Source organism: Cygnus olor, chromosome 6, assembly GCF_009769625.2.
Source record: "Cygnus olor isolate bCygOlo1 chromosome 6, bCygOlo1.pri.v2, whole genome shotgun sequence".
NCBI lineage: Eukaryota > Metazoa > Chordata > Aves > Anseriformes > Anatidae > Cygnus > Cygnus olor.
This window is the reverse complement of record NC_049174.1, coordinates 1,840,770-1,856,466: the sequence shown is the minus strand read 5'-3', so window position 1 is coordinate 1,856,466 and position 15,697 is coordinate 1,840,770. Positions and strand designations below refer to the sequence as shown.

The window sequence follows — 15,697 nt, the reverse complement described above, 5'->3', positions numbered from 1 at the left end:
AATACACAGGAAATACAGTTTAGAAAAACGTATTTTAAATGTGTTTTAAATTGTATCAGTCCCTTACATGAGTTTTCTTCTGTCTTCCTGTATGAAACTAAGCCAATACAGAAACATTTCTTGCTCTTAAGGGTGATGGCATGATAAGGTAAAATTTCAGGCTATAAGAGAGAGAGAACATGCACCCTCACATGGACACATGAACAGGGGAAAAGCCAGCAGCTTGCTGAGCCACAGCCTATGTGGGTCTGAGAAAAAGGTAACAAGCACATCCTGCGGAAGTGGCTGCTGGAAGAAGCTGCAGTCATTCTCTTTGCAGAAACCAGAGAGGGAGAAGGAGTGAGATCAGTATTAACACTGAGTGCTATTCACCGGTGTTTAAAAGACCTATCTGACAAGAAAGACACTTGGCACTTGTTCTAAGTTCACAGTGACATGCAGGAGGACTAGCAAGTGTCAGGGAATCCTCAGAGCTCCAACGGGAACATGCAGAACCCCTCTGGAAAAACAAATCATGGTCATTGATTAATCTACAGTGGTTATCCTATTTTACTGAGAGCACTGAGGGTTTTGAATCGTATGCTTTCTCAGCTGAATTCTCTAGAAAACTTACAGAAATTTGAAACTGTAAACAGCCTTTTAATTATTGGCTTTTTCCCCCTACTTTGTTTATTCCACTTTGGGTCAAAGTAGGTACAAAATGTAGTCACCAAAAAATGCAACCAAAGCTTACTTTCATCTTAACCCTTGAGGGAAGTTTTTGCTAAGAAATACCACAGAATATAAATCTGGTAACGCATTACTTCATGGCTCAGAAATCAGCAGTATATTATTCTGTCAGCACATGACAAGTTCTCATTGCAAATCAGATGCATATGCCAAGAAATTCCTGGGCAATTATAGTGATTACTTCCGCCTTGGGAACAAAAGATGTTGGTGGAAGAGCTAAAAAATGCAGGTGATGTGATAATCACATTTGATTTTCAAAGAGATTATATTCTAAAAAGAGCAGCTTCATGACTATTCATCTTTCCCAAAAGAGAAAGTACAACTGATTGTGACTGATCTAAACAATGGATCCTTAACATGAAACCTCTTGCAGTGCAGCAAAGCCAGTTTAGCTGATGAAAAAACAGAACCTCCATAGAAGTCATGGGCCATTTATAATTTCTGGTAAAAAAAAAAAAAAAGACATAGAACTTTATTTGTACACCAACACAAACATGCGGACTCCCAGGCAAACAGGGAGATTCAATGGTCACTGTATCTTTTTCTCTGCAATAGCATAGAGACTAGAATTTTGAGAAGAATGGGACTAAAGCCATCACTGTTCATTCTTTATTGTGTGCTACTTCTTTGAGGAATAGACAAGAGTATCACATGTTATAGATTAAACACATTTTGAAATACTCTGTTGGACTGAAGCCCTGCCCAGCATGCTTTGGTGCATGTACTAATAGCAAACAGATTACAACTCTGAAAGCCAAAAATGTTTTTACTCATAAGAGACTGCCAGGTTTGTAGTTGGAAGTAAGATGTATACAAGCAGATTCTTCCTTTCTTTGCAATGAAGAAATGGAACTGGGAAACAGTTCTAGCTAAACCATTTATGTACCTAAAGCATCAATTTTGCACTGCAGAATGCCATAAGATCATTAGTATCTTAGGATACTTTCTCTGAATACGTCCTACAGAGGTCCTATGCCCAGTAGAAGGACGAACTGCCACTCAGGACATACTTATGAATGTTTTTAGTCTGGCTGCCTGAAAAGGCATATCTTTTTGTCCTGATGATTGTAGACCAGGAAATGCCCATGAAAAGCACAATACCTCTTCTGATAAAATGTTCATACTGTCTGGAACTACCCAGGATTGGTTGCATCCCAAAGGTTCTCATTTATCTATGTTTTTGTTCTCTAATTTGTAGAAATCACTCTAAGCCACATCTGATATACCTTCCTGAGAACACTAAGAATCGTGACATTCATGAACTTCATTACTGTACTTAGCCTTCAAAGGTCAGATGAAACTTGCCACATTTGATATAATTTAGTTTTGATCAGCAACATAATTAGTTAAAACATGAAAAATCAACTTCCTTCCACTCTGACGTGTATTTTCAGCCACAAGATGCTCTCATTCGAACTCATCTTGAGACACAACAAACTGGCTTTACGTAAATTCATTATCACTTACGGCCCCACAAACAGCAACATTTTAATGTAAACTTACTAGATCTCGTATTTTTAATTCATCGAGATCGTCAAGATTTGAAGGCATCAAGATCCTGGCATTAGCAGTCGCTTGGTTGTTTCACATCAGTGAAGAACAAGTTTGCATGTTTTTACAAGTCAGAACAAAATCATAAACTCTGGAGTTGGAATACACCATTATTTTCTACTTGCAAAACACCTTGTGAGCCTATGGCAAAGGTTCACGTTTGATAGTCAAATTCAATCACACTGGCTGGCTTTGCTCAAAAATAGGACTATATCTTTGTTGTTCCTGGAGCAACAGAGCTTGGATCTTCTTAAAGATGGGAAGTCATTACATGCAGCGTAACGTAAATGAAATTACAGGACTGGCTGTACTGCAATATTTTACAGATACCATCATAATGAAAGTACTGCAATGGAGAATGGCATCAATTGCAAGCTCACTGATCACTCAGAAGGTGCTTCAGCTCTTCTAACATTGCCTATGTAAAAGCTGGGAACCGCAGATAGCAAAAGGTTAGGTTACAGTTTCCGAATGGCAGGCTCAGATTCAGGCTGCCATGAAATTCAATTTGGAAAGCAAACAAAAAAATTATAGTCAAGCAAGTTTTCTACTGTCTTTGTTCTCTGACTTCTGGGAAGGCAGCAGGATTGTGCCACTTGCTTTACTGATTTGGAACTTGTCTTTATTGTGTATGAGAGATGGCTTCTTATAGCCCCTGCAGAAACTTGTGCCTGAGCAACTTACCTGGAGAGTTCTGAGGCGAGGACACTGGTGAGCCTCTTGGGGACTGGCAATAACTAGGATGAAGTAAGGCATGTGGCGGCACATATGACATGATCTCCTCTTCGAACAAGCTGGTAAAAAGATGCAAATAAAAAATAACGCATTCATTTGAAAGAATGAATGACATTTTTTGCTTTCTAAGAAAAATCTCTAGTAACTAACCTGCTTTCTTTCATAGTCCCTTGCCTATTTCCACTATGCACACTTAGTGTCTTACAATATTATTGCCATTCCCTCAACAGGATCTTGAAAGTTACTGGAAAGCAGTAGTTACTGCTTTGGGGGGACATTAATATACATAATGTGATGTTTGTTTTAAAGACTAAAATATACTTAATCAACCTTTTAATATTTTTTCTGTCACTTGGATTGTTATAAACAAAGGGGTCAAAAACCTTAGTTACTCATTCCTGGAAAAAGGTCTGTCATACTGCACAAAGACCATGAACAAAGGCAAATATTCTAAGCCTCCAGGGTTACGATTCACATCTGAACTTGTTGAGTGTATTGAATTGTAAGCTTGTTGGCAGAACAAGTTATTTCCTTATTTTATCTTTAGGGATAACACTGTTGCTAAAACTGGTATGGCATCTAGTCTGTTCAGGTTGAGTTATTTCATGCCTCATCTAGTATCGCTACACAACATTTAATGGAAAAACAATAAACATTTTCAGCCTAATCATTGCATCTGTGTACAGCCTGTATATATTAAAATATCAGGTTTTTTGCACTGCTGACACAAGCAAAGCCAAAAATGCCAGAATAACTAGAATCAGAACTAATCTGATATCAAAGCCTATGTTGGATGTTAAACACAACACAGGTAAAATTAAACTGCTGAGACCATATGTTAAATCTATTTTCAAAAATTGAGCTAAAGAAAAAATCACAAGCTAATCTTTTACTATAGAGCTTAAAAGCAATACTCAAATAAATGATGTTTCTTACTAAGTCTGTTCAAGGAACAAATACCTAGAAAAATTTTTGCATGAGATTTTTTTCTAATTGATATTTTCTGGCACTTCTTTTTACATTCATTACCATGTGTTGTTCTCCTTAATACCTATGTGAATCATGAGCACAGTGCTCTTGCCCTCACCCTTCCTCAGACAGAATATCATGTTCTCTCTCTGCTAGGAAAAAAATGTGAATTCCAAGCTAACAACTACCATCTAAAAGCTGAACCCCACAAAAATCAAAAACCTGGCCCTTAGGCTTTAGCTACCCCAGCTGCAAGTCCAAGTTCCAAGGGGGAAATGATTAGTCACTAAATCAGTACACTCTGCTCACTGAAAGACTCCTCAGGAGCTGCCACAGCATATTCCATACATGCATCAAAAGCAGCAGTGCCTACCTGAGCAACATGACAAGGTCTGCATCACTGGATAAACGCACCAACCCAGGTGTTCCTTCTGTCCGGATGAACTGGATCTTCTCCCTGAGTAAGCAAAAAAAGAGTTCTAAAATATCTCTTGCAAATAAGGCACCAACATAAACCCCAGCTAAAAGAAAAAGTACAGGGTATATCATAAAAATCTCTGGGTTATGCCTCTGTATTTCAGAAACCATTTTTTCCCCCTTCTCACACCACATCCATGTGAGCAGTAACATATTACAACCAAAAAGCTAATTTGTTCTCAAGAATGAGTCTCCTGTTGTCCTCATCGATTCGATGCTCAGGCTGCTTCAGGTAGTACAGCCATGCACCCAATAAAAATCAGTCCTTCAAGTTCATGCCGGCTGTGGACCTGAATTCAAAGCAGTAAGCGGAGCCCTGCGGGAGGAAATTAGTATTCAGAAAGTGGACTGCTTAAAGAGGCACTGTCATTTTTGAACCTTTGTACAAATGTAAGGCATACATTACAATGCTTGCTTGTGATTTTAAAAGTGGGGTTTTCAAAACACACTGTATTTAACACATCTTCTAGAAAACCTTTGCACTATTTCTCCCTCTCTGCCTCACCCAAGCACACACCCCTCCTCCCAAACCCAATCTGTTCACTACTGTGGAATCCATACATCCTAAACACTGCACATGGTAACATACTGTGGATTTTTAGAATCTCATTATGGATTTTTATGATCTATATTGAATATAATTCTTTGGATGATTTCTGCTCTTTCTCTCTGTAGAATTTTTTCCTCCATTCTAAAATGAAAGTACATCCTATTTATTTTCAGTATTATCAGTACAAGATAGAATTTCTCTCTATTATCATCATCATATGATTTGGCCTTGCTCTTAATGAGGAAAAGAGAAACAAATCCTGTAGTTAAAAACTATCCCAATTCCAAAGGGGTAAACAAAACAAAACAGAAAAAAGCTCCACATAAGAACAGTAATATCGGCTCAGATCAGAGGTCCATCTACCCCACTGTCTTATCACCAACAATGACAAAGAAAACAAAAACAATCCCTGCAATCAGCATTGTAACAAGGGTGAAGACAAGTGCTGGCAGCAGCATGCAATTTAAACTGCAGTATGCATTTCTGGAGCACATCATTTCATGCACAGCAGTTTCATCCAAAAGGTCAAACCAAATTTCTTGTCATCTGTCTCTAAAACACTGTGCACAAAGACCTTCTCAAACAATAGGCCTAATGTAAATTCCCTGGTAACTTCCAGTACTTTTACAGCATATTCAAGGGTTAAAAAGGGGCACGTTCAGGCTGTCCACAGCTCCTCAGTTCCTCCTTGCCAGGGTGGCAGTTGTGGCTGTAGCAGAAGTGTGTAATTCAGTGTTTCACTGTGAAGACAGGTACCGAAGGTCAAGCAACCACTTTGTCAACCCTGTGGTCCCAACACACCAAGACCCGAGTTCAGTCTGGAAGCCCCATTGCTTCTCTGGCACAGTGCTGAGCCAAAACTAACAAATGCTGCCCACCCATGAGCATGACCCCATAGTGCCCATGTCAGAGACATCTGCACACTTCCAGAGCCTACTTCAATTTACAACAGTACCCAAATGGCAAGGATTGAAGAAATAAATTATGATTTTCAAAATACATTCAGTTAGCAGCAACACTAGGAACCAGAAGGACATTTTCTGGGTTAATGTATGCAGCCCTCCAAATAAATGCAATCTATGACTTCTCAGGGATTACCACTGAGAGCTGTGATTTTTACAATAGTTTTTAAATATATGCCTTTTACCTTCTGTTAGGATAAAAATTATGTTTAAGGTATGATAGCTGCCTTTGCCTGAAGCCTTTCATATAATTTAACAGCCTCTCTTATCTATGATGGTTTGCAATGAGATTTGATCTTGGCTACATGCTTAATAATAGTATAAGTACACTGTTCTCACTCAACCATAAAACCTCTGAACAACGGTTTCCTCCTACCTGTAGTACCCTTTCATTGTACATTTTTATTAGACCTTCAACTTCTTACTACATCTCTTCAACCATTTTAGAAATGATAAATCGTTTCAGGCAGAAAATGTAAGACTTTTTTCAAATGATCTCTATCCTCTTCCACTTGCCAAATACCGATTTTCTTCCTCACCTATGTAATAATAATAGCAATAGCAATATTTAATATCATTGTCAATCAACTTTGGTTATACTGAGGACATCAAAGAAATAGTTTACAGAAAGTTGTACTAATCGTTCCTCCCCCCCCCCAAAAAAAAGACAACTCATAATTCAGGATTTCACTTAGGTCCTATTTCATTAAGTATTTAAACAACGATATTGACATAACTTAGTCTCACAATGTGTCAGATATGGATACCAAAATTTGCTAAATCAGGGTCTTAAAAGACTAACTGGTAGGATCTTTATAAAAATGTAAGTGATATTACTGAAGCATCAGCTCTATAAGAATATAGGAGAGGTATAACAGAAGACACTTTAATCAAATATACTAACTTCAAAGAGGAAGACCAGAATAGAACCATTCAGCTTAACAGAATGGTTTCTCTGACCAATAATACTTAATATAAAATGAAACCATGTACATTAAAATCCTTGATCATTCTGCTAAAGCAGGTACATTAGACATATTAAGCAATAGTATTCAGTCTATTTACGAAGTAAATATACCAAAGAATATACAGTCTCCAGTAACTGAGGAGTTGCAGAAGCCAGCATATTTTATCCTTTCATCTCCCATTTTTAATCCACAAATCATCTTTTCTTGAGAAGGGCTCAGCTTGTCGCAAATTACGATTTTGCAATCAGGAAGCAAGGTCATACAAGAGGCAGAATCTGATAATACCAAGAAGTCTTTTGAACAGTCTGAATTCTAAATCATCAAAACCAACACAAAACATGTGAAGAAAATAAAATTTTGATTGCTATCAGAGTAAAGAAAGCCAAGCACCCTGGGGAAAGGAAAACAGAATAATAAAACTACCAATAATTGGATTTTTTTATTTGTATATTATTTCCCAGCAGATAAGTTTGTTCACATCTCAAACCAACCCTGGTTGGACAATTTGCCTGCAGTAATATGCAACATAGGAACTGTTTTGACAGGATGAGAACTGTAGGATTTTTATTCTCCTCCTTTTCATTAATTTCTAGTGAACATGAATTCTACTAGTACTTCATTTCAGGGTTGTTAGCCAGGATTTATTTAGAGGATAAATCAGATTTTTAACACAGAAACCTCATCACAAAACTTGTTAGAATGCAATGCTTTGAGAAACTGCAAAACAGGGCAGCTTGTTGAATTTTGGGCACTTGTAGGATGTGGACAAAAAGGGATCGGTATGTAACACAACATAAATGTGAAAATCATTGCTGGCTGCTGTGCCATCCAATATGAACAGGCATTTGGAACCCTGTACTGCACTGGCAGCTCTCTGCACAGGACAGACCCAAACCAACATAATTATTATTACTACACAACCAGCAAACCAAGGATTTTTAATGTTAGCATCCAGGTAAGAACAGATATAGTAGTTTGTGCACTTAACACTAATATCCAGGTAGACAATTATTCCATCTTTTACACCCAAGAGCGTAAACTGAAGTGTCTTTGTGTAGGATACACTTTAAAAGGGATCTCATCACTTTCGGAATTTCACTTTTTCGCATTTCTATTCTAACCATACTGGGAAGTTACAGCCACTGTGTAACAATCGAAGATCATCCTTCATCAGATCTCATTGGGCTATACAAAAACTTTTATACATCCATTTTTGAAATTTTGGAGCAACACTAAAAATTCTGATTGCTCTAAGAGTAGTAAGGCCATTAGGTCAGGGCAGCCTTTCTGTAAGCGTGCATTGAAAAGATGAGAACAAAACCAAATACCATCCTGCCTCACACTCCCAGCTGTACACATACTCAAATGAATGGGCACATTTGCCTTGCCATCCAGCTGTCCTGGCACATTTTGAAGACATCAGCAAATCTCTTACATTAGTTGTTCTAAACATTATTTTGTTTGTTTTACCTTCATTTTGTAATACCACATTTCTATTGTTTCTCTAAACCTTATTTCAGGGAATTACAAAGTAATACAATAAAGAAATACTGCCCACAGCTTTATGGATATGTTTCTCTCTCACAGGCCAAAATTCTACAACCTGTTACGTGCCACTACTAATTTTAAAGAAAAACTAATCTGAACTCTCATTTTGTATTAGATTGGAATAGCAGATTCCATGAATTTTATTACCTGAGTGAATGATTCCTGGTAAGATCTGGTTGACGCTCTTGTAGAATTTCAAAGATATTGGGCTGCCGCAAAAATGCAACAATCTTGTCATTGTAAGCTGAAAATACCAACAAAAATATTGTGCTGAAACAATGATATACTAAAAGACAGGATGACATTTCTTTTGGTTTTTGAACAACAATGACAGCAAACTTTATCTTCACAGTTCTACCACCATTTTAGTGGTACTGTGTCAATATATTTATCATGTAAGGCTACTGATACTGCTATCGTGGGGAACATGCTTCCTCTGACAATGAACCAGACCTGATTATGCCATACACTTTCCACTGCTAGCAGTGCTAACTTCGGTAGCAATTTGTATTGCATTTTATCAGTCACACTGTTAGCTGAAGCCAAACTAGAGAATTCATTGCTGGAATAAAACTGCAAGGACCTTAGTTTTCACTGCACTGAACCATGTTCAGTCCTATAAGGGCAATACGAAGTGATGCTGAGCATGAGGGACGTTGCTTACTGTGTTATAAATATACCAGTTAGGGCAATGAAGAATCCAATACCTTGTTTTCTAGTGGTGTATTTAATAGTGATATAGACAAGGTTCTTTATTAACTACCTTTAGCTTCTCCTTCCTAGATGTTCAGCATCACTGTAATCTCCAGAGGCTCTTGAAGAGGAGTAGTGTAAAAGGGATGAACTGCCCTCTGGAGGTGTCTACCTGATTGCACTACTAAGAGACCAGATTAAGCACCTATCTATAAATCGATAGATAATTTAAAATGTCATTCTTCTCATCATTTGTGTGGTAACTTAGACCTACAATGCTATGTAAGAATACAAGACGACTATACCCTTACACATTACAAAGTTCTTACATTCTGCATGTAGGAAAACTAGCTGAATATTTTTCACCTCTTCCTCTGAGAAGTAACATGTAATGTTATTCATATTAAAGGCCTGATTAAGTTTCAGAAATGCAATGTATTCAAACAGATGACTGTACATCCAGGCTCCTCCCCAAACCTTAACCCATACTGCTTTGTGTGCTTACTGTAACTTTATCTGGTAGTGGGATGCAGCTTTTCAAGACTTTGACCAGACATATAATCAGGCCAGTTATGTCATTTTAATAGTAATGCATTTTATTTATCAATTCAAATTATTCAAAGATTAATGTTACTCCTTTTCTTCTTTGTAACTTTGCAAAAGGACAGAAATAAAATTATTAAATAACTTATACTTCAATAACACCTATACTTTCTTGCTATCATTCTTAGAATTTTAAGATCATATATCAAAATACAATAGTAAATTCTCTCATTTTCAGCACTTAACAAACATTATCTAAAGCTAAACATACTTCTGATGGTATAAGCATTTCCAGAGTTGACTTACAGCCAAGTCATATTTGGCCATGTTTCTCAAGTACCAACAGACAGCATGTATAAGGAAGTAGGCTGCAGTCATTCAACCTTCCAAGATGAGCTGATAAATGCTAGAGGCAGACTTAGAGAAAAACTATTGAAATGTAATGAAATGAGTACCTACTTTTTTTTTTTTTTTCCTCAATGTCTTTTCTTATCTACGTATTCATTGTTCTAAAGAGATGCCAGGACTCACTCAACGTTGGTGTCCAATCCATTCTCAAACATTAAACAACCATTGGAAACATCCACATTCAAATCCTCACTAATAGCTGAGCCTACATTGAATGCACACCATGTCCATGGCAAGGGGAAGGATTTAAATTAGCAGAGATTTTCAAGTAAACATACTACATTACAAAAATCCAGTTATAGTCAATCAGATTAATTTATCTTGATTCAGCACAATGTGACAGCTGTTAGAGTCAGGAAGCTAAATTCTGTTCTTGGTGGCACAGAAATCAGTAATTTTGTGTGTATGTAACTGAGAACAGAAGTTAAGCTAATGACTAATTCCAAGCTGATTAACTCTTTCTGGACTCCTGCCAAAATAGATGCCCAGAAGTTCTATAAAATCACTTGGAAATACGTGGTGTCAAATTAGAACCCAACTTAACTCACTGTCTTCAGCTCCCTGACACCACTTCGAGTAGGGGGATTAGGAAGCTCAGCACAGGTAGAATTTTTGCATCAGTTGTTCAATTCTTTGTAGACACCTTCCAGTACGATTCCTGCAGGTTGCAACTGAATGATTGGTCGTAAGAAGTCATAACAAATGATAACTTCTACCCACCCCAACCAAATGAAAAAAACTTCAGTGCAGACGGACGTGACACATTCAGTCACGGAGTATTTCTCTGAAAAGAGGCCATATGCTGACGTACCCACTGGAACCACATCCTGGTACTGAGCTCTGCTGACTGTATTAAATGTGCTGGATGGTCTTGGTAGAACTGGTGGTCCTGAATGACGGGAGTCCTCGCCAACCTGAAAATGTACAAGTAAGCACAATCAGTGCAGCTTATGTACATCTTTATCCACATTAAAGATCAAATTCAGCTCTTTCATTAGCACCATAACCTCTATTACTTCTGTGCATGAGGGGAACTTCCCTAAACTTAAACTGGAAAGAATTTTGTGGCTGAAACAGCAGGACAAAGAAGTGAGTTCACATTCAGCAAGGCAAATGAGTCCCAAACTGGTAAAAATATGCTTCTTACAATCATTCAGGAGAACTGTTCTGAATTTTTTGTGTTCTCCTTCTGGAAGTGAAACATTGCATACGAACTTTTTTTTTTTTTGGTAGAACCACAACATAAAATTGTTCCTGGTAGCATCTGTGATGTCAAAGCAACTTCCACAATTTTCTGTATGCTGAGGCTTCCGTTATTCCTACGGTGTATTTTCTATTTTATCTATATAAGGCATTTTGTTCAACCACTTTTTCATCCTCTTGGCCCTTTATGTTTAATTCTCAGTCCCTCGGCCTATATATAATTATTATCATGTGAACTACACTTCCACACTCCAAAGAACTCCAAAAAATCCAACTGCAAAAGATCAAGTAATTATAATGGTTTTGTTAAATCCAGTCTCTGTCATCACAAAGCAGCGGAAGTACTGAAACATCTTCCAAGATCTCTGTGCACTCTGATAATACTCTTTCAGAAGAAAAAAAAAATAATTCCTGTAGACACTGTGCTGGGAAAGGAATAACATTATTATTAGCTCCAGCTTCATGCTGCAGTTCAGCTTTAGCTGAAAAGGCATTCCTTACACTAGTTATTGTTTGCTTTAGAGCATCTCCCTATAAAAACTGGGTCAATGGCTTCAAAACATCAAAGTTTGTGACAAGGCCAATAAAGTATTTTGAGAATTTTTTTCATTAAGTATTCATCTTTCTGCAATAACATACAGTGCCTTGATCAATGGGTTAAAAATAGCTACAAATATGCAATCCTTAAGTCATAAGGGCAGAAGAAAAACTGGTTTTCTGATTCAAACATATGCATATAAATGAACATCATAACATCATCAGTCCCAGAATGGGAATATTGTATTGAATTGCTCTGTTTCAGATTTCTATCTGGAACTATACTTATATTCAAAATAAAACTACAACTGTAACCGTATCAAATAAATATTTCTAAACTGCCATGCAGAAACTAGGATTTAGGAATTTCGTGTATCTTGATGGAATAGGAAATTCATGCAGGAAATCAACACTGTATATGCAATATAATGTGATGACTTTCTGCAGGGTAAACTTACACTTATGTTGCAGTATTGACAACTTCAAGCAGCACAGCTGACATTTATCTCTTTGAGTGCAGAGCTTCTGCACTCTGAAGTGCAAGTGTGTATATTTGGTAAAGTCAAGAAAAAAAAATCTGCTCTCTTATAAATCAAACAAATACTTGTTTTACCCTGTGGAAGACCTAAACAACTATAGGAAGACACTTCCAGCTCTCTTGCTTGCTGCAAGACATGAGTGCCTATGAAACACAACCACATTGACAGAAAATGCTATTTAAAACCATTTGTAAAATATGTAAAAAAACCTGGGAAGGGGGTGGGTGGGTGGCGAGGAGGAAGGGAAGCTCTGGAAAGTATCACTTGCAACTAAACCATATTCATACAGGATATGACAAGACTTGCAACCAATGGTAAAACACTCATTGCAGCTCAGCGGAAGCTCTGTTAGAGAAGTGGCAGAGAAGATTCATGCCTGCTCTGAAGCAGCTATCTGGCAGAACTTCATGTGCCACAACACTGAGCTAAAAATAGGATAAATCAGAGCATCTCACTAGCTATTCTAATGCATATTCCTCTTTGTGTCAGGGGATAGACTTCCTCAAAGCAAACAGTACGGACGTTAAATAACAACTACAACTGAAGTTTGAGTCATTGTAAATACACATTTGTTCACAAGTGAAAAGAATTTACAACAACAATATGGGGACTGCTGGTGAAAATGGTCCACAGTGACACAGCAACAAAATAGTCTTTTCTATGTATTTCTGTTTAGAAAGCAGAGATAAAATACATACATAAGTACATATAACAGTCTGACAAACCCATGTGGTAAGATGATTTTTTACACTTATTCAGATAGTTGCACATCTGGATGTATATACACGTGCACTTTCTCTTTTTTCTCTTATTTGCAGAGCTGTTACAACAAAGCTGGCAGACACCAAGCTAGACAGCAATTAAGTATTGACCATAAAAGACAGGATATCGATACTGGTAATCTGTAATCAGATGCTCTCCTGTTGTTAAATGGGGTTACTGAGAATTAAACATAAAACTCATGCCTGATTTTTTTTTCCTTAAGCCATATATTTATGTATTTCCAAAGGAACAATGAGGTTTCTGGTTGGCAAATAAAATAATAAATGTTTATAGCTGAGTACCATCCAGTTACAGAACAATCATGCTCCTCGCAACAGAATGGAGTTGTGAATGTAATGATGTGAAAGAGTGAATGTGATGTGAATGACCCTAAACACTTGATGGCTCCCGACAAGAAGGGACAAATCAAACTTACTTCACCAGCACTGTGGCTGCGTTGCCTGGTTAAGTGCTGCCGATGGACTAAAGCACTAGTGGGCCTGCTGCTCTGCAAGGGAAGCCGAGGGTCAATGAATGTGGTCGTGCGGGAATTGTGGTCAACGAAGAAAGCCTAAACAAAGGAAAAGAAAAATGAATGTATAGTCAACTCTGTGATGAACGACTACCCAACCACCAAAGAGTTAAATGTCTAAGGTTAATGTGTATTCAGGCTCTGATGTTAAGCTTTGGAAAATCTTTTTCACGTTGCTGTGGCTCATGAAAAAGATTCCCTTCATCAGATGAAGCATAACAGTTTTTCAACTCACTGGAGGGATGAATTCTTTAATACCTTACTTCACTCATGTCTATAAAGCCCTTTGAAATCTTCAGTTGACAAGCATCAGAAATTTTATTATGATCGTTAAGAGACTCAAATGTTTAATAAAAGCCATCCTTGTGTGCTTTTTCTCTTTCATTTCCTTATAAACATCTAAAAAGATGTCATTAAGTGGCAAAACTATTCCCCTTTGTGATCTATTTACCATATAATTATGAATACAATTGGGTGTGTATTTGTTAAGTGTATGATTGCATCTTATGATGCACCATGATTACAGGTCAAAAGGCATTTTTGCCATCCTCCTGTTGCAATGTTTGTTAACCTAAAAAAACATCAGTCAGGGACAAAAAGGTGGCAACAAAAACATTCAAACAAGGTAACTGGTGAGAACAACCTCATACTGACTGGTCAGCCATTTGCCGAAAGCAAGGTCACAGGAGCACATATCCTGGAAAATGAAAACCTCCTGCACTTCATTCCAATTTGAACCAAAAAAGAGTTTCTAAGCCCTGAGATTTAAACTTTTTCCAGAGCTAGTGTTGCACTTGGAAACCAGCAGTCCTATTTCAACACACACTAGGTTTTTTTGGTCACAATGCTGGAAACATGTGGAAATGGCAAAAAAATAAAACAAAAAATCCAGGTTTTGAGTAGGAGAGTAACAGGAAATTGACATCTGGTTTGAGGAATTGAAGAGTCTGGACCAGCAGAGAGGTGGTTAGGGACTGCTGGAACCATTTCTATTTGTGATACCAGTGAGGTACTTTGACCACAGTTTCAAAAACAATTTGGTCCTGCAGTGTCAGCAAAATAAACATTCCCATCTTCCCCTACCCTGACCACTTGTTTCATCCCTTGTGCACCCCTCCTGACTTGCGCTGGCACAAGTGTTTGTGTGGCCAAGCAGTGAACCCAGCTGGGGAACTGGTCCAGGCTAAAATTACTCTCCTTTGTCTGTTTCCCTGCTTCTTCCTCTAACCTCAGTCAGCACACCAGGGACGAGAAGAGAGCAGAACTGGATCTTTCAGCAGCCTAGAGCATACATGAAATCATTATTTCAGGCTGCTTGGTATAGACAGAACAGAGAAAATGGAATTCTTCTGACTGCTATGAAAGTAGGTAGACAAACCAGTGTGCCATGCTATATGGCAACTAAATATTGTTACGGATAGTGGTTAGAGAAAATGTCATTATTTCCAATTCCCAAGGAAGGGGAAGTATATGGAGCTGCTAACTGAGGCTGACACCTGGCTGTGAGGGAGGCAGGAGGGACACCAAACCTGCAAAACCTCAGAAACACTCCAGAAGAGGGCAGCAAGCCTCCTACAGCTTTAACAGCAACGCCTGAACCTGTGACCTGTGTGTACAAGCAGTGAATCACATCACCTGAACACTAATCGAAGGAAGAAGTTTAGAAGCTCTAAACTAAGGAAGAAGCTTTAAGAAGCTGTTCTCATCAACTGAAATAGTTACAGATATTTAAGTGAAACAATGCTCCACGGTTCACAAACTACACAGTGTTATCAAACAATTGCAATTTTAATTGCAGTGTTTGAGCCTGATGCAGGACTTGTTCACCTTGACAAACGATGATGTCAGCTGCAGCACAAGTTTACCTACTGGGGAACGTAAAAGCAGTGGGAAAGCACTGTGAAAGCATTTCTAAAATTTCAGTTTGGGGCCTGGGAAATGACCAAAAGGGACTGCTGCAACGTATCTAAGCTTTTTGAATTTTTTGCTCC

At 37.9% G+C, this 15,697-nt stretch overlaps 1 protein-coding gene across 14 annotated transcripts in view; it reads right to left on the bottom strand.

Annotated features, from left to right (window-relative positions):
- HECW2 (HECT, C2 and WW domain containing E3 ubiquitin protein ligase 2) overlaps positions 1 to 15,697 on the bottom strand; it is a 195,047-nt gene that overhangs the window by 28,778 nt on the left and 150,572 nt on the right. For all 14 annotated transcript variants that reach the window (XM_040562668.1, XM_040562667.1, XM_040562669.1 and 11 more), the window contains 5 exons: positions 13,611 to 13,745; positions 10,945 to 11,047; positions 8,637 to 8,733; positions 4,358 to 4,441; positions 2,965 to 3,074 (listed from right to left, as the gene is read on the bottom strand). In XM_040562668.1, coding sequence (XP_040418602.1) covers positions 2,965 to 3,074; positions 4,358 to 4,441; positions 8,637 to 8,733; positions 10,945 to 11,047; positions 13,611 to 13,745 — 529 coding nt within the window. The remainder of the gene's footprint in view (positions 1 to 2,964; positions 3,075 to 4,357; positions 4,442 to 8,636; positions 8,734 to 10,944; positions 11,048 to 13,610; positions 13,746 to 15,697) is intronic.